Genomic DNA, 23,737 nt, shown 5'->3' with positions numbered 1-23,737 from the left:
TTTTTTTTTTACATACAAAGGTGCCTTTGTATTTGTGTGTTTCTGGTATGCCCATAAATCTGATGCACAATCAGCCTTTAGAAACAACAGCGTTGACGATTAAGTTGCTTCTCCCAGTGAGAGCTAATTCTCTGTAAGACTGTGTTCAAGGTTTGCTAAAAGCAGTTAGCCTTGCAGTGAAGCTTTTCAAGACTAAAATAGCATCTCAATGTTAAACATCTAACAGCAGCACAGATGTCCCCAATGCTAATGCTAACACTCACAGTTCACATTTCCTGAAACACTTGAACTCTAATGGGTATAGCAACACTTTGCACCATTCTGATGCTTAAATAACCTAAATTTTGATAATAAATAGTTTGATTAAAACGTGATTAATTATGATTAATTATTTACAGACCCTGCAATTTTAATAGAGTCCCACCACTACCTAAAATGAAGATACAGGACTTTTGTCTGACAGCTTCTATATTTATCATGGAGGGAAACAGAACACATGGCAGTAAAACTTTACAGTCATTTAAGCAAAGGTTAAATTCCTATTTCCATAAATCCATCCATCCATTTTCTATTCCTATGAGAAAAGGTAAGTCCACATTGGACAGGTCGCAGGTCCAACACCGGACAAACTAGAGACACAAAAAATAGACAAAAAAAAACATGCACACACTCACACTTAATGGCAACTCAGAGGCCAGTAAACATAACCTGCATGTTTTGGGGCAGGGGGAGAAAGCTCTTACCTGTGCATGTATCCTACCAATTTATGCACAGGTGGGATATGCTCATTTCTAAGCAGAAAGATGCCACTGTAAGCAAAAGTGCTAACAGCTCCGTCCTCTGTACAGACAGAGGTAAGGCTTTGGGCGATTTTCTGCCCTTAGTCCTTCTTCAGCAAACAAAACAAAGTGTTACCTCTGCAGATTCCAACTTGTCTTGCAGCTGTTCTGACACTGTGTGTGTGTTTGTGTCTCCTATTTTTAGCTATAGGGGTGCAGATGTCCTTGGATTGGCTGGAAAAAAGGTTCTGGGCCATTGCCAAGCAGGTGAATGCAAGACGAAAGCACTCATGAGCAATTTGTGGGATGTTTGATAAACTGAATGATGTTGACTGTTAGTCGTCTCTTTTCATTTTTAAGTGCCCTCCTTTGCTCAAGTTCATATTTATTAGGGGTGCATCGATAAATCGACCAGCTGATAAATCAGCCTTGATTTCTTTAATTCTGGGGGATTGATGATCGGCTGATACTTACATGTGAAGTTGATCTTATTCTCTGATCTTATCTACCTCACCAAAGTTCTACAAATCAACTGTTCTCTTCTGCTCTGCTGTGAGAGAGGCTTGACTGACCTACCAGGTCATGTCCAAACGTTCCCACTGTTATCAACTCAATAACTTTCTTGCTATATTTAGCGACATTTCACTCGGCAGGTCAGGCGTTTAAAGATTGGTAATTGGCCAGAAAACTGCAATTGGTGTACTCCTAATAGATACCTCACACTACCATTGAACCTTCCTTATTTTATTGTGTTTCTTGATGCGTCATCCTCAATCTGTGAGAAAAAGTGAATAATTGAGATAGTTTTTCTGTAAACATAAAAACATCTTTTTACAGACTGCTTGTTGCACAATGTAGAACTAAACATATCTTTGCTTAGTGACATAACAAAGAATCTTTTCCACAATGTTATTAACATTTCCAAAAATCCCTTTTTAATTTCTGGTACTTACATTCACTAAAAAAAAAAAAAGCAAGCTAAAGATACTTTTTTCCAGCTGTTGTTTTAGTAGCTAAGTATATATTCTGTATTAAATATCTGTCCTCAACTAAACTGAAACTCAAAGTCTAAATGTCTGGTGAGCGACAGCAGCTAGCTCACAGACCCCCAAAAGACTCATACAGGGTTTTTTTCTTTCTTTTTTTTTTGTTGGTTTATCTGCTTAGTGTTTTGCTGTTCACTGGTCAATACTGTTTGGGTAACAAAAATGGAAGACAATCATGGAACAAGATGTTAAGTTATATTTTATCTTGGTGCCTTAAGATAATATGAAATAGAAGATACAATCATAATCATTTTTATTATCATTATTAATAGACATTCCTAAATTAACCATAACCAGACTTATGCAAACATGAAGATGAGATAAAGCAAAAGTGAAAAGAAGGGAATCAGTGATTTGCTCTGTTGATTAGAGGTGGGAGGGACCAGCCACAAACCTGATTTATCTCTAACTAAACTAAATCCCTCTACTGGACACTCATGATTCTTCTTCACTGTTCCTGTCTGGAGCAGACACCATGCTGAAAATATGTATGACAATATGCATATGTGACATAAGATTGTATCAAAAGAGATCACTGTTAGATGTTTTTTACCTGTTGTGTTCGGTAGGTAAAGGTTCAGGATCAGGTTTTAGTGGAATGCCTATTTGAGTAACAAGAAATGTTTGGAATCATTAGCTTGACTGGCTTCTGGCTTGCAGTGTTGTTTTTCATCAACCTCCAAACTGAAACTTTTAGTATTGTTTTATTTTTTTTATTTTTTTGTATTTCAAGTAATTTCATTTCATTGTCACTCATTCTGCCCATGCCATGGATCCTGGAAAAGTGATTCTGTTTTTTCATGTTATATTCAACATCAAAATGCCCAGATTCTCAAATCATGAAGATAATCAAATTTTGTCTTTTGTAAATAAAGTCAGAATCATCCATCTTGATGCATCAGAAAATACTTTTGTTTTCCCATTCCCTCAAATTATTCCCTCCCAAGTCATAAATATAGGACTGACTGGTGTGTGGAGCATGATAATGTTGAACTGATTTAAATCTGTAGCTTTTGGTCTTCATCACTTTTCTTTGTGTGTGTTTCTTCTAGCCCAGTGACACAGATGTAAGTAATTAGGTTTTATTATTATTATTTTTACTACTCTCATCAAGTTAAAATGACCTTCTTTCTTTTGTTTTCAGTGCTCAAATGTTGAGGGGGTGTGTCCTCTGAGCTGTGAAAGTGATGTAAGTACATGACTTTACCTTTTTATATGATGATCTTCACAAAAGCTATTCCCTTTGATTTTAACAACAAATAACTACAAGAATTAGTTTTGCTCATATTTTATCAGGACCTGAGTTGCTACCTAGTTGACAACAATGGTTTCATCCTGCTGTCTAAAGAGAGGAATGAAGTAAGTTTCATCGGCAATTCTGCTCTTGTTATAACTCGGATGTAGCTTTAAACAAATACCACAGTTGTGCAATAACAGGTAAGTTATATTTTATTTACAATTAAACCATGAGAGCAGCTAAACAAGAAGTAATATCTGGTGCCTGTCTGTGTGGAATCCTTACGTAAGTAAGGCATATAAATGTGGTCATAATGGAGTTAAAACACTATGATATTCCTCTTTAATAAAACCTTGATTCTGGAGACTTTATTAGCCTTTAGTTATTTATTTCACTTTAGCTGAAGACATCTTGTCTCATGTAGTAATTTAAAGACAACAGTTTTGTATTCGTTAAAATAGTCTGAGAGAGAAGCGCAACAAAATGGCAGCACAACCAGACAATGAAATGTTTAATCTGATTCTTTGAGTAATGAATTCTGCTCCCAGAGGTTTCTTAATCTAAAACTTTGGAAGCAAAATATGAAATCACACATGGTTCTTTGTGCAATATTGACAAATTATCAATATGTTTTTTTGTATTTTGGTTTTTCTTCAGTAGGTATTTCAAAGTGTCTTAGTACCTTTCTCATTTGCAATGTCACTGACTACGCCAACAAATAGAAATCCTACTAAATATGACAAAACATTTAAAGTAACATGTTGACTTTCTTGTGATTATTATTAATATTGTAATTTTCTTATTAAGTGGGAATCGCCTCGATGTGAGTCTGTTACATTTAAATAGTTACTCCCGGTCAGCTGATTTCTCAATGCAATTATCAAAAAACAAATAGTTTTTTGAATATTTTGAGAATTTTGGAACAGATGTTAATATTTCTTCCAGTAAAAAGAAAAATGCTGATAAAAATATGACTTTTTACCAAAGTCTCCCAATGATTTAAGTAGTTTGGGGTTTAACCTAACATAAGAATAAAGTCATAAAATGCATCAGTTTCATCTGCAATGCTCAGTAGTCCTGTATTGTATTTCAAAGATCTGCATTAAGCAAAAGGTACATATTGATTAAGTACTTTCTAAAGATATTTTTCCTTATGGTGGTGAGCAAAGTCTTTTTGAAATTAATTTAAGTTTTATTTATTTTTGAACCAATAAGTCCAGGCTACTTGGAATCCCAAAGCTGCATTTTTTTTATAATTATTCAGATTTAGTTGTGGAACTGCTCTTCATCTCTCTGACTGTTATTTTGGATGAAAAAGGAATTTCAGGGTTTTGCGACTCTTTGGATCATTTTATGGTCTTATCAAAAACATCTGGATGGTTCATGGGATTTAAATGCAGATTAGGATTTAACCCACGTGTTTATGCTGCATTAAGGAGATTACAGCAGCTGTTACACCTGCTAGCGTCATCTGACCTTGGTGGAGCATTATAGAGAGGTGCCAGTTTGCAGAAGGTCTGATGGTTTATATCCATGCAGGGAAAATTCATCAAACCTGCTTTTCAAAAAACTACAATGTTATGTCTGTCAGACAAGACTGAACAGCAGGGCCAGGCCAAGCCTCCATGGGAACCTAAGCAAAATTTGGTTTTGGGGCCCTCTAGTTCTGCTAACATTGTGGACTGGCTGTAATCAGCAGTCCGATCATTAGACCATTCACACACCTGCTATAAACGTATTGCATCTCTGGCAGTGCTGTTTACATTATATACATGTATAATAGGATACATTTATTGGCCAACTGATTTATCGACCAGTTGATTTCTGGGCACCTATTTCCTTAATTTTGGGGGATCATGATTGGCCGGTACTTACATGTGAACCCCATGTTATCTCCTAATCTTATCTTCGTCATCAAAGGTTTAAAAATCAGTCTCTGTCCTCTTCTGCTCTTCAGTGAGAGGTGTGACTGACAGACTGACCCACCAGGTCAGGTCTGAACATTTAGACTTAGCAATATTCACTGTTGCCAACTCAGCGACTTTCTTGCTACATTTAGCAACATTTCAGACAAAAAAAAATTCATATCAACCAAAATCAAAATTGGCAGGTCAGGCTTTTTAAAGATCAGTAACCAGGGATCGGCCAGAAAACTGCAATCAGTGCAGTCCAACTTAAGATGGAATACATGCACACATATTCATAACATTCTTTGATTAAATAAATTTCTCTTAAGCGTTACTCCAATAGCTAAAAATGTAATTTATACCAGGCGAGTTTTTCTCACTTGATAATGTGGACCGGTACCGGTTCTGAGCCTTCAAATGATTTTAACAGAAGTTTCACATAACTTAGAAGTTGATGTAAAAACAATGTTTGTTTCAGTCACAAAATAATTATGCTCAGCAGCAAGAAACATATCCCCAACTACAGCATAGAGCAGTTCATCCATGGACCTTACCACAGGGACTGTTTTTCATTGGCTGATGCCCATTCTACGTGGTCACGTGTGTGGCCGTCTCACAAACACACGCTTCCCGTTACAGCGTAATGGCAGTACTGATACAACTTCTACACCTTGAAGCCTGTCTGCTACACAGTCTTACGTTAGCTAAACAGATCAATATCCAATGTGTACTGTATCTGACATACAATAAAGATTTTATTTTAGCAGAAAGGGCTTTGGACTGTTAGCCACTCTAGCACCAAGTACAGCTAGTCAATCAACCATCGTTGTGTTCAGGGAAGCGCTGATTAATAACCGAGAAATAAATATCAAGCCTGGAAACTTGATATCGTAACGGACTGAATGTTATGTTTTTAACGTAATCTTTGCTTGTCTTTCGGGGCACAGGCGATTGCCACGGTAACAGGTGTGCTTAAACTGCAAAGAGAGAGAGAGAGTAAAAAGGTAGGAGTGGTTTTGAGTTGGTCACCTGTTCGGGTTATTTTACCTTTGTTTACCTTTGCTGTGGCGCATTACAGCCACTGTAGTTTCTAAATGTTGGACTAATTACCTCGTTCGTTTGTGAGTATACATCATTCACAACAAACATCAAATAGAACAAATATATTTCATTAAATTTTAACAAACAAATGGCTTCTACCGCGATAATTATGTGAAATTAAATTAATTATATCCCAACTTCAGAAGATTTGCCTTTACCTTTACAGAGCTCTTTGGTTCCTCCTATCAGTCTGTAGCTTCTCATATTTCAGTCAACAAACCAAATTTCAGATCTACCATAACTGACTGACACCTGCTGGCCTCAGGTGTGCAACCAGCTTGTGACTGAGAAACCAGTAACCTGCTCCCAGATGATGACATGAACTTGTTAGTTCCTCTGTCCATTGTAGTAGCTGATATATTGTGAAAATCCGGTAGAAATGATGCACTAATCAAGTCATGTTTACATAGAAACAACGCGCTGCGAGGCTTTGTTTGTGAGACTTGCGGTCACGTGGGTCGGTTGTGGGTGGAGCTTTTTAAGGTCCATGTAGCAGCTATGTAGCCTGACGTAAAAACATTTTGCTAGACAATGTCAAACATTGACAAGTTTTAATTATTGTTATCAAACGTTATGAAACACACTGTTTTCAAGTCAAAAATACCTCAGAAATATACAGAGCCAAGCAGGAGAATCAACTCCTTTAAAGTTTAAACTCAGTTTCATACAAACACAAAGACCCTAGCATAAATGTTTGGCTGTTGAACTGGACCATTCCAGGCCGCTATCAAGCTAATTTTCTGTTAGCAGCTTTATAAATCTTTTACATTACATTACGTTACCAAGACACATTAAAATACACCTTTATCTTGGCTTTTTCTATTTTTCCTCTTTCTTTTCTCCCTCCCTGAAGGATAAGTCCTTTTGTGAGACATTGTTTTGCTATGGGTCTCCATGCATTGCATGGCAGGCACCTATTGTTCTACACCCAATAGAACTCCTCTTTATTGGGGCCTGCCCATAGCAATGCATAAGGAGAGCTATTTGCTAGTAATCAGCACTTTTGGTCTTTCAGGATTTGGTTAGAATCTGCAAATTGTGCATTTATTTTATGCATCAAATAGTACAGCTTGTTTTTAGACTTATTAAATTATGTCAGTAGACTTTTTACGTTCCTGATTGGGGCAGGATTTGTAAAATTTTGGAGTTTGTGTAGAAGTGTAATACTGTATACTCAAGACAGAAATGGATTAGTAATCAGATGTCCACATTACAGCTGCCTGTGAGATCTGGATTAACTGCTAAGAATCATAGCATGAGGATTAATCCTAAACCCACCAACTTGCTATAAATATACTTATTCACCACATTCACACACGTCCGGCAGGTCGGCTGTACTTTACAAAACAGATAAATTATTCTATTTAAACCTTTTTTTAAATCAAAAATGTTTAATCGGTAAGGTTTAGACTTACCAGCTAAGTGGTGTTCAAATGTAGAAAATACAACTACGTACCCAGATATAGTCTGATCTAAAGTGACCTGCAGAAGAAGCTCATTTTTCATTTGCATGTTGACTGTATTCCCAGTGGCATTACTAAGCATATGACAAAGTGCTGCTTTGACGTGTTTGCTGAGCTCTGAGTTTTGCAGGCAGGTGTGGAAACACTGAGAATCTACCAAGTGCTACACCACCATTGCGTAAACATTAGGCCTATAGAATATTGCAACAAACACTTTTACAGTAGAGAAATGACATCACTACTAATAAGAATAAACAAGAGCAGAGAAAATTGTAGGGAGCATGGCGACCCAGCAAAAAACAAAAAAGGCTTGAGCAGAGATTTTAAGTTTGTGTTGCAAAAATGTTAACTATTATATCCAAATACCTGTGATTCATCCTCTAGATTAGAAACTAGAAAACTGAAGGAATTAAATATTTTTCTATATAAAAATAGATTAGACAAGTTTAATCTGAAATGTCTTTTCAGAGAACTAACTCCAACATTCATAAGGTGCTTAAAATTTTCTCCTTGAACCGTTAATGACAATGCTAATTGTTTATGAGTGCTACAGCTTATTGCTGAATGAACAGTCCATTTTTACATCAGGTAATTGCTCTTTTGGGCATTATATAACTGATTTTAACCAACCATTGTTACACATGGGATTAGTGTGGCCATTTAACATGAAGCTTACTGAAAATGTAAAAATAAAAGCCTTGACAAATTTTACATGAGATTATTGCTCTTTTGAGCATTATAGAAATGATTTAACCCAATCACTGTTACTCATGGGATTTGTTTGGACATTTAAAATGAAGCTTACTTAAAATTTCAAAATAAAAGCCTTAATACTCCCCCCTGGTTAGTGCACCGCCATAGGCGGTGCAATAATATTAGCCGTATTATCCTTCTCTCTTAGGTTAGTGCACTGCCTTGCTTAGCAAGGCAGTATATTAACATTAGCAAAAACATTAACATTTCACTGTCCCCCACGAGTGCACCGCCACAGGCAGTGCAATAATATTAACCTGCATTATCTTTTTCTCTCAGGTAAGGGAGCTATGCAAGGCAGTTCGCTGGGTCCATTAGCATTAACCTTTTAGCTTAAATAAGGTATTAGCTATTTTTCTGACTTATTAGCCATGTCTAGCATACTGAATGGAGTAAGTCAATTATAGACAACATCCTAGTGATGCCCCACATGCTACTGACAGCATTCATGCTAACATTAGCATTTTGGCTAATTTTAGCTGATACACTTACTTTATCATACTGAATGGTGCAAGTCTATGTTAGTAGACATTCTTGTCATTCTCCTCATGCTATTGATTACATTGCAGCTTTTTTAAGCATTGATGCTAATTTTTAGCATCAGAACGCTGGGTCCAAACCTACGGGCACACTTTGGCAGGCAGTTAAATTTCTTCAGGGATTTTCTAGTTGGGCCCTGCCCATAGCAATGCATAGGGAGAGCAGTTATTATACTAAATGTCTCATGTTAATATTCAGTGGTGGATTTTTTTAACCTTCACAAATTTACTTTAACAATTAATTAAAAATTATATTGCTCCACTTTTAGCTACTGTATATGATCATGCTTTCCATCTGCCAGGGATCTGCAACCTGGATCTCTGGTGACACAAGTGGCTCTTTGGCTCACTTATTCAAATGAAGTATTGCTCTGTTTTTTTTTGTTTCATTCTTTTTCAAGTGTTGCCATGGAAAACCACTGACGACCTATTCTAACTGACCTCTATGCATGAACGACTGCTCTATGGATCACTCAGACAAAAAACACTGCCATAAAATAATGTCTATCACTGCACAAAGGTATTCAAACAATATTATCGTTTATTGCAATAATTTTTGAGACAATTAATCGCTCAGCAAAATTTGTTATTGTGACAGGCCTAGGTAGGAGTTCTTCCTGTAACCGGTGGGTTGGCGGTTCTAACTCCCACACTGTCTGTCTCAGTTGTCTGCCTTGTCTGCTGGTGGCCGCCGATGGTTCATGGCAGCTTCTCTTCTGTCAATCTGACCTCGGGCAGCTGTGGCTATGATGTAGCACGACACCATCAGGGTGTGAATCTGTGTAAATGTAGTATAAACTGCTTTGGGGTCCTCTGGATTTGATAGAGCACTATAGAAGTAAAGGCCATTTACAATTAGTTTGTACTTCATAAGTAGAAATCAGTGATTAATCCAGCTAGGCAGAGCAGAGCATGCTGTCCTCCTAGAAGCAAACTGTTTGGATGACCAAATGGTGTATAGTCCAATAAAGAATCTCAAATCTCTGTGTAATAAATGCCCTGTTGGGTCATTTAACCTGACCCAAGTTTAAGGAAAGACATATGAAGGGTTCATGTAACTTCTTAAGGCTCTCTTTATTGCTCCGTCCAAACCCCTTACACTTTTTCCAGTTTCCAGAGTGAGGAAGGTAGTGAGACAGACCTAGTATCACTAGGTCTAGCCATGGCATTGGCTAAGACATTTTTGCCAGTTTTGTTTTGTATAACTTTTGTAGGGTTCCCTTTGGGATCCTTTCTTTTTGGTCGTGGATGTGACAACTCCTGTTTCTCCCTGGGTTAATGTTTGTTCTTTTATGCCTCTGGTGAAGTGGGTGTGGCAGCTGACTGGGATCACATAGTCAGCTACTAACTCCACCACAGACTGCTCTTACTCTCCCCATAGCAAGCAGTTTACTGCTCTGTTTTGGCATGAGCTGAGTCATGACAGTTGCCTAATAATTCTGCACAATGACAGTGATATACAGATATTCTCCTAAGAAAACCAAAACCTCATTTGCTTTCTTAAACGTTGATGTTTGCAGTATATAAACATTTTGGATTAAGGGAGCCCTGTAGCTGGCAATTAATTGATCAATTCTCAAATTAAGACTTGCATAATTGTGCGCACATTGTAGAATCAATTTGGAATGTATGCAACTGAAATGCGTGTGTGTGATTTGAACTGTATGATTTGAGTGCTGTGAAAAATGCATTGTGAATCGGCGCTACACTATAAATAAACTGAATTGGTTTGCGTGTATGGTCGTTTGTCATACAGTCTGATGGACTAGAGATTTGTACATCGCCTCTTACCTAGTGACCGCTAGAGATAGGCACCAGCTTCCCTGTCCGGATAAGCAGATCTAAACAATAGTTGGTTATTTATGTAAACAGGAAGGTCACCTGTGGTCAGAACTCCTTCTAATTTAACTCCTTCTAATTTAGAAAGCTATAACAGTGTTATAGCTTGGGCTACACTTGTAAAAGCATAGGGTGACTTTTATAACAATTTTACAAGAAATTTCATTAAACAGTCCGATGTTGTCAAACTTCTAATATGCAAAAAATGATAATCTCTCCTTCATTCAAATGGTATTCCATTGATTATCACAAGCATAGTCACATTTTTCACATAAGTACTGTTATAGGTGACCGCAGACTGGATCTTCAGTGTTAATGTGCTCTGACTTGTATTTTTTACATTCTGACAGAAACCAGTCAGAAGAGCAGTACAGTGTACAGTACATGAAGCACCTGTTTGCTAAATGCTAACATTAATTTAAATAGAACTGTTCTATATGTCTATGTTATGGGAGTGTAATAAAACACAATATTCTTTGCAGGTTGGTCGTTTCTTTGGGGAGGTGGATGGGTCCGTCATGGCTTCACTGATCAAAATGGGAATGTTTAAAAAGTAGGACTTTGTCAGACACCTTTCAGCTGAGCCGTTCTGTTTGCTGCCAACCTCAACCCAACCTGAATGTTTATTTGCAGAGTGTCTCTGTTTGACTACCAGGCTATGTGCAAGAACAGCCACCATCATGCCAGCAGTGCTCGACCTTTGCTTAGTGTAAGTCTCTCCGCATACTTAGCAACTTGTGATATAATATAATAGAGTTCTGACAGCATAGATCAGAGTGAATCACAGGAAATCATTTATTATGACTGTTATTATTATTGTGTGTAGTTCAACATATTTTTTTTCCTTTGAAATCTGCAAATTCCTTCCTCCTGTTTAGCCGTTCTACATGATTTTGGCTTTGATGAGATGGCTCTTCTCCAACGCTTTGATGTAAGTATCTGTATCTGTAATGGAGGATCAGTGCCGTATACTCTGTGATTACTGTAGATCTGATTTCCACCACTCAAACATTGGTATCACAGAAAGTTTCAACTGTTGGGTCAGTAACAGAGAAGAAAATTAGACTGGCCCCAACCCAGCATTTTAATGTTCACATTCAGTGACTCCTGGTAAATCAAACTACAGTTTTTTTCTAAGGTGTGTGTCTGTTTTATCCTTTAGGTTTGTGCTGGACTTCAACTTCTGCGGTCTCTGGCACTCTGACTATTTTGTTGATGGTAAGATGAAGTTAATATGGTCATCAATCTTAGTTATTGTATATTTTTAAGCTCTCCCAAACACAGTTAAAAACAGAAAAAGTCTGAATAAAATATTTCAAATAAAAATGTGTGTACTCATCCAAAAATGCTAAGCTATACATGAGAACTCTGTGAAGTTAGTTTAGTAAGAAAGCGTTATAAACTGATTGCAATGGATGTTGCACCGAACATCCATTTTTCCAATTTGAGATGAGTTTATTTCACAAAATGTCCCATAACGCCAGGTGATCAGAGACATTTTTTTCTGATGTTTGCAGTGTGAGTTAGAACTTTGAGGCACAGTCTTCTACCGTGTTTCTGAAGCAGGGAGAGTTTGGCGTTTTGAAGTAAAGGCATATGACTTTGAGCAGGTCTAGCGTTATGCTTCTTTGCACACATATTGGAAACCAGTTTGACCTGGATTTATCATAAAATAAAGCAACTAGTGAATAGCTGTTGTGGTGGGATGGACTTAAGGTAAGATTTAACATCTTTTACAGAACTGGAACCTTAGAGATTATAATTTTAGAAAGATCATATTTATTCTATGTTCTCCTGTTTTAGCCTCTCTTCATTGTCTCCCTGTTAAATCCAGAATAAAATATAAGATTCTCTCAATAACCAACTTCATCATACACCAGAGACCTGATTGGTCCATATATTCCTAACAGAACACTTTGCTCTCAGACTGCAGGTTCACTGCTGGTTCCTAGAATTAGCAAAAGTAGAATATGAGTCAGATCCTTTAGTTCTCAGACCCCTCTGCTGTGGAACCAGCTCCCAGTTTTAGTCTGTGACACAGACACCCTGTCTTGTTTTAACACTAAGCTTAAAACTTATAGCTTAGGCTATACTACCTTATAGTACTCTTATAGTAGCTTAGGCTAACCTCTGTAGCTATGCTGCTATACTGTAGATCTAGTCTGCAGGAGGACAAACTGACCATTTCTCCTGGATCAATCAATCAAATTGTATTTGTATAGCACATTTCAGCAGCAAGGCATTTCAAAGTGCTTTACATCATTACAAACACAGAAACACAATGCAATATAGAATCAATAATCAAAACATGACATTAAGTCAAGTTCCATCATTAAATTTGTAATTGATTACATTTCAAATACAATTCTAAACAGGTGAGTTTTTAGTTGAGATTTAAAATAAGTCAGTGTTTCAGCTGTTTTACAGTTTTCTGGAAGTTTGTTCCAAATTTGTGGTGCATAGATGCTGAATGCTGCTTCTCCTCATTTGGTTCTGGTTCTGGGGATGCAGAGCAGACCAGAACCGGAAGACCTGAGAGATCTGGAGGGTTGATACAATAACAGCAGATCTTTAATGTATTGTGGTGCTAAGCCATTCAGTGATTTGTAAACTACCAGCAGTATTTTAAAGTCTATTCTTTGAGCTACAGGGAGCCAGTGTAGGGACTTTAAAACTGGTGTTATGTGCTCTATCTTCCTGGTTTTAGTGAGAACACGAGCAGCAGCATTCTGGATCAGCTGCAGCTGTTTGATTGATTTGTTGGACAGACCTGTGAAGACGCTGTTGCAATAATCAATACGACTGAAGATAAACGCATGGATGAGTTTCTCTAGATCTTGCTGAGACATTAGTCCTTTAATCCTGGAAATGTTCTTCAGGTGATAGAAAGCCGACTTTGTAACTGTCTTTATGTGGCTCTGGAGGTTCAGGTCAGAGTCCATCACTACTCCCAGGTTTCGGGCCTGATCGCTGGTTTTCAGTTGTAATAACTGAAGCTGTGCATTGACTCTAGATCGTTCCTCTTTAGGTCCAAAAATAATAACTTCAGTTTTGTTTCTGTTCAGCTGGAGAAAGTTTTGGCACATCCACACATTTATCTGTTCTAAGCATCTGTTCAGTGATTGGATGGGTTCAGAGTCCCCTGGTGACATCGTAATGTAGAGCTGTGTGTCATCTGCATAGTTATGGTAGCTAATATTATTTCCTGTTATAACCTGAGCTAGTGGGAGCGTATAACTATTGAATAAAAGGGGTCCTAGGATTGAACCTTGGGGTACCCCACATGTGACCTTTGACCTCTTTGATGAAAAGTTTTCAATTGAATCAAAGAAATCCCTGTTCTTTATGTAAGATTCAAACCAGTTAAGCACTGGACCGGAGAGTCTGACCCAACTCTCCAGTCGATTCAGTAATATGTCATGGTCAACAGTGTCAAAAGCTGCACCGAGGTCCAACAGAACCAGCACTGTGGTTCTCCCACAGTCCGTATTTATATGGATGTCATTGAGCACTTTTACGAGGGCGGTCTCCGTGCTGTGGTAACCATGGAAACCAGACTGGAAAGAGTCTAAGCGGTTGGTTATTGTTAGGAAGCTAGTTAATTGTTTACACACAGCTTTTTCAATAACTTTGCTGATGAATGGGAGGTTGGAGATCGGCCTGTAATTCTGCAGTAGTGATTTGTCCAGATTGTTCTTTTTTATAAGTGGTTTGATTACTGTTGTTTTCAAAGCCTGGGGCAAAACGCCTGATGAGAGTGATGAGTTTACTATTTGGATCAGATCAGTAGCAATAACAGGCAGGACTTTCTTAAAGAAATGTGTGGGTAGGATATCCAGACAGCAGGAACTGGAGCTTAGTTGACTTATAATTTCCTGTAGGGTTTTATAATTAAGTAGTTGGAATTGGGTCATTTTTCCTGTATTTGTTTTGTTTGGGCACAGCACTGGTACTGGCTTTATAGTGGATGTACAGATTAATCCTCTGATTTTTTGAATTTTCTCTGAAAAGAAGCTGGAGAACTGGTTGCAGGCGGCAATACATTGGAATTCAGGCGGTAACACCACAGGAGGGTTTGTGATTCTGTCAACTGTTGCAAATAAAGCTCGAGCATTGTTAATGTTTTTGTTTATGACATCTGCAAAGTAAGCCTCTCTTGCATGTTTTAGTGTTAAATGATAGTTACGTAGTCTTTCTTTATAGATGTCACAATGAACATGGAGTTGAGTTTTACGCCATTTTCGTTCTGCCCTACGGCAGAGTTGTCTTGCAGATCTAACTGTTTGTGTATTTCTCCATGGAGATTTCTTTTTTACCAGACACAACCTTCATTTTAATTGGGGCAATGGAACCAATAATATCTGAGACTTTAGACTGAAAATCATTTACCAACTTATCTACATCATTACAGCTTAAGGGTGAAGAAGAAGAGTAGATTTGATTAAAAGTTTCTGCTGTGTTTTCAGTGAGAGAACGTTTTGTGATGGTTGCTGTTTGTCCAAGTGGGTTAAAAGATAAAGAACTTTCAAAGATAACAGGAAGTGATGCGACAGGGCGACATCAGTTACAGAGAGATTGGAAATATTCACACCCTTACTGATAACCAGGTCCAGTGTGTGTCCTTGAGTGTGTGTTGCTTGTTTGACATGTTGTGTTAGACCAAAAGTCTCTAAAATATTAGAGAGCTTTTTTGCCCCTCTGTCTTGGGGGTTGTCAACATGAATGTTGAAATCACCGACAATTATTAAACAATCATAATCAATACATATGAGAGATAGAAGTTCATTCAAGTCAGTAAAGAAATTTTCCACAAAAGTTGGAGTTTTGTATAGAGTTACTGTCAAAGTTCGTTTGTGGCCTATTACCTCAATTCCAAGACACTCAAAAGAGGTGAAGTGACCCAAAGAGATTTTACTACAATTTATGGTATTCTTAAATATTGAAGCCATGCCTCCTCCTTTTTTATGTTTTCTATTCTCACTGAAGAAATTGTAGTTAGGAGGCGCAGATTCAATTAGTACGATCGGTTCATTATTATCATTCAACCATGTTTCTGTCAGAAACATAACATCGATATTATGCTCAGTGATGAAATCATTAATTAATAGAGCTTTAGCACAGAGAGATCTTGTATTTAAAAGAGCTAGTTTAAGTGACTTGGAGCCAAGAATTCTTCAGTCTGAGGTTCCTTTAGGCAAGGGAACAGTCTGATGTTTGAATTAAAACAGCTGTATTTTATGTTTCTGTTTCTTGTAAATTTTCTTGTAGTGACCCGGACAGGTAATGTCCTGTTCTGCAGTGCCGGGGGGCCAGACACATTCTGGAGTAAGAAGGGTGTAAAGATAAAATCTGGACCCCGGCCTCAGACCTCAGAAACGCAGAGTGATGGATCCTCTGGGAAGTTAGAGTCAGGTGGCTTAAATGAAGTGAGGTCTGCTACGTGAGCGCTGGATCTGCTCGTCTCCAAATTAACTTACTTGCTGTTATTTCAACTTTAAGCTTTATGTTCTCTATGTCTGTTACTCTTCATTACAGCCACATCTGATCTGGCAGTTTTAATGTTTTCTTTCTATACATGATACAGCTGATCGTGTTTTTCAGTGTTTAGCCCGGCCTCCTGTAAAGCTGCTAGTCAAGCTTTTGCTGTGACTAACTGCATATCTTCTCTTTTACCCTCTAGCCTTTAAATCCAGCTCATAACTCATCTCAGAGATGCTTCTCTCCTAAATGAAGCTACTAAGAGAGCTACAACTGCTATTAATGTCTTCTTTTTGACTTATACACAGTACTCCGGAATTAGAGCTCCTATTTCTTTTTTGTGTGTGTGCTGTGTATTCTCAAACCACCAGTCGGTGGATTGCTGCAAAGTTACTGACATAATGCAGGTCGTTGTCTGCTGTTGCTATGTCCAGGAGTGGATGCAGAAAGTGAATGACTCGATGCAATCTACTGGATTTCTTAAAACAGAAAACATTTTGAACCAATTTTTTAGTAATTAGAACCTGAATGCACTGCACAGTAACTAGGCTCAATTGGAATGTATGTATGATTGGAATGATTTCTTTTTTATTATTTTGAATTTGAAACAGTGTCTGTGATCATCTAGAGCTGCTTTATGCTCTAAAACCAGCTGCTTTAGAACATAAAGCAGCTCTAAAGTATTTAGATGAGTCTGCATCCAAACACAGACTGAGTGAAACCAATCATATGACCACTTGTATGTTGTCGACTAGATGAAGAATTAGATTAGCTTTAATTATTTCTGATACTTTTTATGATGATTGTGTTGTACTTTCTTTGTATTAGATTTATTGACAACATTTGTGAAGTTAAGTCATTTTAACCTTGTTTTGTAAACATGCAGTGAATAAATCAGTTTTCAATCAGTTTTTTGCACCAGAGTTAAGAATATATAAACACGTTTTCACTGAGTCTCTTACTTGAAATTTTGAATTGACATTTCTGACTGTATACAAAATAGGTTTTGTGAGGGAATGCAAAACTTATTGAGTGGTAACGCAATAGTTCCTGCAAAATTTTCTTTTGCAAGGGAATGCAAAATAATTTTTTTTCCCCCCATGCTCCCTAGGGGACTCCGTAAGATATGGATGAGACTGAGTGAGCAGCTGTTGTCTTGCTGCAGTAGTCAGGCTCATCTGTTGCTCCTGGAATCATTTCAATAGGAAGTGTTCATAGTTAATGACAGGTGCTGCTTCATTAGTTCTTTTTGTCCAGAAACCCAACTCATTCCGAAACTGTGTGTGATAATCATGATGTCTGGAGATGTGATATTTTTGCTCTACGTTTCGTCATATGACAGCTTTATCTCTCATTTTCAAATGCAACACGCTGTTTCATTTTCATCATCATCATCATCACTTCCAACACCATCCTCTCACTCTGTGTGGTCACTACCATTCTCCATGCATTCAGCCAAAGCTGGCTATCACACATGTGAGTACAACATGCCTGAGTGTGTGGTGGTATTAGGACAACTACTAAGAAAATCCTGTTTTAAATTTATCTCATCTGAACTGATCAGAAATGTAAACATTCATTCATGTTGTGCTTTTGTATTTTCAGCTCATAAGCAAAAGAAAGTGGATGCGCTGCAGCCCTGTGACACTGCTTACCCCGGCTTCATGTATGACTCATCGGTCAGGGAGGCCAACAGTCTCATCAAGTGTGGACGCTGTCAGAAGTACGAATGTTAACACACACACCCACACACACACATGTCCCCACAAGGTATTACAAACAAAAACACACACACAAATCTAAAACTTTCTAATAACTTCCTGTTTTTATGGCCTATTTCTTTATTCAGATCATCTTTATAAGGGACCAAACTGCGCTAACATCTTTAAGCAAATTTTAATATCAGATATACCTTAGGTTTAAATAAATTGCAGTTTTCAAACAATGGTTCCATGTACTGGGGAGAGAGATGTCCAAGTAAATGCCCCTTTGTTAAATCAAAAATGAGCTATGATTTCCAATTTCTTGGAATCAGTCTTATTAGCCATGCACATGGTTACTTCTACAATCAATAATTATTTAAATAGATCCCATCTGAAGGATGCTGAAAGACCTCAGGAAGTAACATATCTTACTTCCTAAGGAAGTAAGACATAAGTCACTAGACTTTTCTTAAAGTCTAGTGACATTTAAGAATAAATGAAAAACAAAATAACTGACATCTATAAGTTTGGAAAACCATTTCTAAATATTTGGAACTTCAGTGAACAACAGTGGTGGAGCTTCCCAGCAGGGTGTGGCTGAGCAAAATGGCTCCAAGAATCCAGAACAAACCTACAATGAAGACACAAATTATCGTAGAGCGTAATATGGAGTTATGGTCTGAGAGCCTTCAGATATTATGCATGCTGCTGCTGATGCAGCACAACACCTGCATTGATAGCAGGTGTTGTTGTGGAATTGTGGTATTTTACAATTCAGGATTTATTTTGTTAAAACTGCCAGCTCTGCAGCATATCGCCATCTTCAATTGATTTATGACTGGTCATAAAGAGCTTAGAGGCAGTTCAACTTTGCGAGTTTATTGCAGAACTGCTTTTAGAAAGGAGCTAATGCTTTTATTGATAAACCTTGCTTGTGCAGATGTTTAATGTATTGTTGTCTGTCAACACAGTTTTGAAGGGAAAGCCACTGAATTATGAGTTGTTATTATTATGGCTAGGTATTAACTTAGTCCGGGCTTTAGCGAGGCTGCATCGTGGGACAATAATCAGCTTTTGTTTTTTTTACTCATCTCCGTTCAAAAAATTCTAAGCGACATATTTTTAATAAGATTATGTTTAACTCTTCTATGGTTTATTAAACCATAACAAAACTCATAATCAAAATCACTTTGTTAAAAAAAAAGATATGCTTAAAACTAAAACGCCTCATCGTTTTGTTCCCTTATCAACATCACCAATTTTGAATTTCTGAAGTTTGCATTCAATTACTGTTCAACCTTTTAAGAAATCTGATATAACTTCATTCAAATACAAACAAATAGCTCCTTAAAAGCAATAAAATAGACCTTTATTCAATATATGATCCAGATATTAATTTCAACCTCCTATTAATCTTTGTCAACATAAAAAATAAGGAGATTAAGGCTTGTGGCATATAGATGATACTAATAAAAGAAGCAGCTTTTAAGGAGCAGTATCTATTTTCCAGACACATCGTGCTATTGTATATGTTGTGCTCCCTTTATTTTGTGTGTTAGTTCCTTAAATAGTACAGCCACCACGAGCATCCGGTAAAGAATGAGGAGAGTTTTCCGGTCTTGGTTTTTTAACCGAGCTGAGAGTGGTTCTACAAGAAATACAGAAGACAACAAAAAAGCCATTATTTTTCGCTCGCTATAAACGGTTATTTCCCATTTGTCCACCAGATGGCAGCAAGAGATCACAAACAAACCAACCACAAAGCACATTATCACAAACTTAACTCTTTACATTGCCATACATGTTTAAACTGCACAGGTATACAAATGCTGATCGAACACTAACAAGACTTACTTTCATTCATTTACACGCTCTCAGTCTCTTGTACAACAGCTCTGAACGATCTCCAACTTCTTCAACTTTCTGCTTGTCTACCACTGAACATGTGCTCTCACTATCAGCTTAACATTGCTCAGAACCAATCACAGCAAACATTACTCAGGCGGCTTCCTGAGCTCTTAAAGTGCTACACACACAGTTATATTAATTAGTCCATTTTCAACAGTGTAGCATAATCAAGTTACTATGGTGCCTTCAGTTTATATAAGAATGATATATATATCAAATAGGATTTAAAAGGAAATTTGACTTTGTAATTTAAGGCCTTGACAGTGGGTCTCTGTCGCTTTAAATTCACTTGGCATCATCGTTTGTGTTTCAGGATGTTTGTGGTGCAGCAGGTTCCTGACAGTAACTTGGTTCTGGTTGTGACACAAGCCACCTGTGACTGCTCCCGTCAGTTTGGACCCATCCTGCTGCAGCCAAAGGAAATTAAATATATCCTTCTACTGTTCAAAACGGCTCCCAACTAAATGCATACATAGGTTCTGTTCTGGTCTTGGAAAAAGAATAAAAAATAAGAGCGAAATCTCTGATATCGTCTCGTCAGTAGCTTCTGTACCTTGAGATCTGCTCAGCATCGGCCCTCTGTGTATGGAAAGCTTTTCTTAATATCTGTAAACATAACGCAACTGTGAAGTGCAACAGGATGAAATCTCAGAAGGTGCGAAGGCGTCCAGAGTCCTGCCACTCCTACCACCCAAAGGTCAGTGCTGAGAGTGAACATGTTAATGTTGTTGCAAGTTTATATTTTTAAGTGCTGAGCAACTACATAGGCAAAATCTGGGCATGTTTTAGCAAATATTATTTTTAACAAAATGTCAAAATGTGTGATTGGTCCACCAGGAGGATGCCAAGGACTGTGGAGGAGCATCTGCCATCTCCATGTCTCTTTGTCTTTTTGCTGCATCTCTGCTTTTCTCAGTGCTCCTCCAGTGGACATAAACCAGGAAAAACCCATCAAACCACCAGAAGACAAGAAAACACCAAGCATTTTTTGCTGTAGTCAGTTTTAAACAAGCATTCTGTGTTTTTCTTTGCTAACTGTGTGTAGGACTATTTTTTTCCGTAATATTTTTTGTTTAATTCAATTTAGAATATTTTTGAAATAAGTATTATCGGATCAAAAATATGTAGAAGCAGAAACAGCAGCCAACTCTCCTGAGCTGACTTGTGGTGGGGGAAGTTGTTGCCTCCTGCTGGTCAGGGTTAAGAAGTGCAGCTTCAGCGTGCGAGTCGTTGCCGTTGTACTCAGAGATGTAGCATTCTTGTTGCTTTTTCATACAGAAATGTTGTGTATGCGTTCAGATTTACATTGTAAAAAAAAATCTGTTGGTCAGAGGTAAACGGGAACACACCACTCTGTAAATATCACAAGACTTTCCAAGTCTTTTAAATTTATATTTATTTTTTTGTTTGTTTTTATTAACTCATGAAACACTCAGTACCCAAAACACAATGGATCAGCATATTCCTGTGGACTTCCTTGAGTTGAACCTATAAACAAAGACAACATAGTTATTGACAGAAAAAGCTATTTTAGCACCAACAGGGTGAGTCAGAAATAATCTAGTTGCTAGCTGTAAACTCAGAAGACATTAAATTATCTTGCACCTAGTAGGTCCTGAATCTTCTAGAATTTCTTCTGACCTTAACTGATATTTTGAGACATTGTCATTAATATATATTATACTAAAGGCTGGATTACAGTGATGACAACTGAGGCAGGATGTTATGTAAATTGTGAAGGGATTAGCAACCCAATGAAGCATACTGTCAAGTGACACTGTGGCCATCTCTCCAAGTAGTGAAAGAAGATCAAATATAAATATATATATGCTGCTTGGAAGCTTGTGAACTGGTTGAGTAGTTTAGATTTTTCTTCTTTTTTTAACTACAATTTTCTTATTTTCTCATTACCAGTTTTTGTATATGAAATGTCAGGTTTATGTTCATCGATTCCATTTACCGTACTTGTTTTGAGGGAAATGTGTGAGTTGCAAGCAGACTACATGAAACATGGAATTAGAGCATCTGCAAAAGTAATTGAACCACAGCTGCACTGGTAAAGTCAATTAGGTAAAAGACTCAGGTGTAACACATGTGATTGCTCAAGTAATCAACTAAGCAGACCAATCAAATGAGACATAATTGGGAAAAGTTTTGAGGCGCAAAGGAGAGGAAACTAACCAAACCACTGTTGGGTCAAGGCATAAAGAACAGATCAACAATGACGAGAGGAAAGGAGACATCTGAGGACATCAGGAAGAAGGTGGTGACTGCCCATCAGTCTGGGGAAAGCTACAAGACCATCTCTAAAAGAGTCCAGCTTCATCCATCCACTGTAAGAAAAATCATTTGCAAATGGAGGGCACTAGGAGTCACCACAACTCTGCCAAGAAGTGGATGGCTGTCAAAACTTACACAAAGAAGCATCAGAAAAACAATAATGCAGGTAAAGATCAACCCACACATCACCTCCAGAGAGCTGCAGACCTCTGGGATAAATGTACATGTGTCTACAATCAGGCGAAATATCAATAAACATGGTATTCATGGGAGAGTTGCTAGAAGGAAGCCTCTGCTCTCAAGAAAGAACAAAGTTGCCCATTTAAACTTTGCCAGAAAGCACTCGGACAAAAAAGAGCCTTTCTGGAAGTCCATTCTCTGGACAGATGAGTCCAAAATTTAAGTATTTGGCCACAATCACAGGCACCATGTTTGGATAAAAATCTACACTGCATTTACACTGTGTTCCAAATTATTATGCAAATTGGATTTGTCATAAAGATAAAAATTTTTTGTTGTGCTATTAAATTTATAGATGGTATTGTGTGTCAGGGCTCTTTGATTCACTATAATTAATTTCAGAGAGCTGGTTGATTAGTTTGTCTGATGAGCTCAATTAAAGGGAATCTACGTAAGAAGGATGTTCCACATTATTAAGAAGGCCACAGGCTTCAAGCAATATGGGAAAGAGAAAGGATCTCTCTGCTGGAAAATCATCAGATAGTGTAGTGCCGTATGACAAGGTATGAGAACATTAGATATTTAACGAAAACTGAAGCGTTATTGTACTGTGAAGAGATTTGTGACTGATTCAGAACAAAGATGGGTTTATGGGTTTGTACAGATAAAGACATAATGAGAAAGGTTTCTGTTAGACAAATTCATCGGATTAAGAGAGCAGCTGTTAAAATGCCCTAACAAAGCAGCAAACAGTTATTTGAAGCTGCTGGTGCCTCTGGAGCCTCAAGGTGGAGGCTCCTCCAGAGGCTTGCAGTGCATGAATAGGCCTATATTCTTTGCATGAATATTTGTATAAATATTTTGGTAATACTCTTTACAATACCAGAATGTTCACATAACTTATATGCTTTTAGCAGTCTGAGGATACATTTTGAATATTAAATCAGGTGTTATGATCAATTACTCAGTACTTGAGAAGTTTACCAAATACTTTTTACACTTGTTTAAGGTATGCTACCCTAATTGGAGCACAATTTGGGGGTATTCTAACTGACCTCTATGCATGAACGATTGCTCTATGGATCACTTAGACAAAAAACACTGCCATAAAATAACGTATATCACTGCAGCGGACGTCCCACCCCATGAGAGTAGGACGAGGCGCCGTCCCTTATTTTGATTTCTGAAAGTTATTCTACACACTTCATTCTCATGGTAACTCCCAGTAATTTTACTATATAAACAATATACACTGCTCAAAAAAATAAAGGGAACACTTAAACAACACAATATAACTCCAAGTAATTCAAACTTCTGTGAAATCAAACTGTCCACTTAGGAAGCAACACTGATTGACAATTAATTTCACCTGCTGTTGTGCAAATGGAATAGACAACAGGTGGAAATTATTGGCAATTAGCAAGACACACTCAATAAAGGAGTGGTTCTGCAGTTGGGACCACAGACCACTTCTCAGTACCTATGCTGTCTGGCTGATGTTTTGGTCAGTTTTGAATGTTGGTG

General features: G+C 37.6%; 1 protein-coding gene across 3 annotated transcripts in view; it reads left to right on the top strand.

The window, feature by feature from the left end:
• The window catches only part of LOC116711210 (voltage-dependent calcium channel subunit alpha-2/delta-4-like), a 55,440-nt gene extending 33,912 nt beyond the window's left edge, over positions 1-21,528 (top strand). For 2 of the 3 annotated variants that reach the window (XM_032550626.1, XM_032550617.1), the window contains 12 exons: positions 985-1,046; positions 2,878-2,892; positions 2,970-3,014; positions 3,122-3,184; positions 11,147-11,217; positions 11,298-11,373; positions 11,543-11,595; positions 11,827-11,882; positions 17,598-17,618; positions 17,748-17,865; positions 20,067-20,450; positions 20,591-21,528. In XM_032550626.1, the coding sequence (XP_032406517.1) occupies positions 985-1,046; positions 2,878-2,892; positions 2,970-3,014; positions 3,122-3,184; positions 11,147-11,217; positions 11,298-11,373; positions 11,543-11,595; positions 11,827-11,882; positions 17,598-17,618; positions 17,748-17,865; positions 20,067-20,217 (731 nt within the window). In that variant the 3' untranslated portion in view covers positions 20,218-20,450; positions 20,591-21,528. The remainder of the gene's footprint in view (positions 1-984; positions 1,047-2,877; positions 2,893-2,969; positions 3,015-3,121; positions 3,185-11,146; positions 11,218-11,297; positions 11,374-11,542; positions 11,596-11,826; positions 11,883-17,597; positions 17,619-17,747; positions 17,866-20,066; positions 20,451-20,590) is intronic. The other variant, XM_032550634.1, reaches the window with a different exon arrangement.
• The last annotated feature ends 2,209 nt before the right edge of the window (positions 21,529-23,737 follow it).

This window comes from Xiphophorus hellerii, chromosome 2 (genome assembly GCF_003331165.1).
Source record: "Xiphophorus hellerii strain 12219 chromosome 2, Xiphophorus_hellerii-4.1, whole genome shotgun sequence".
Lineage (NCBI taxonomy): Eukaryota > Metazoa > Chordata > Actinopteri > Cyprinodontiformes > Poeciliidae > Xiphophorus > Xiphophorus hellerii.
The sequence above is the reverse complement of the archived record's forward strand: the minus strand, read 5'-3'. Positions and strand labels throughout refer to the sequence as shown.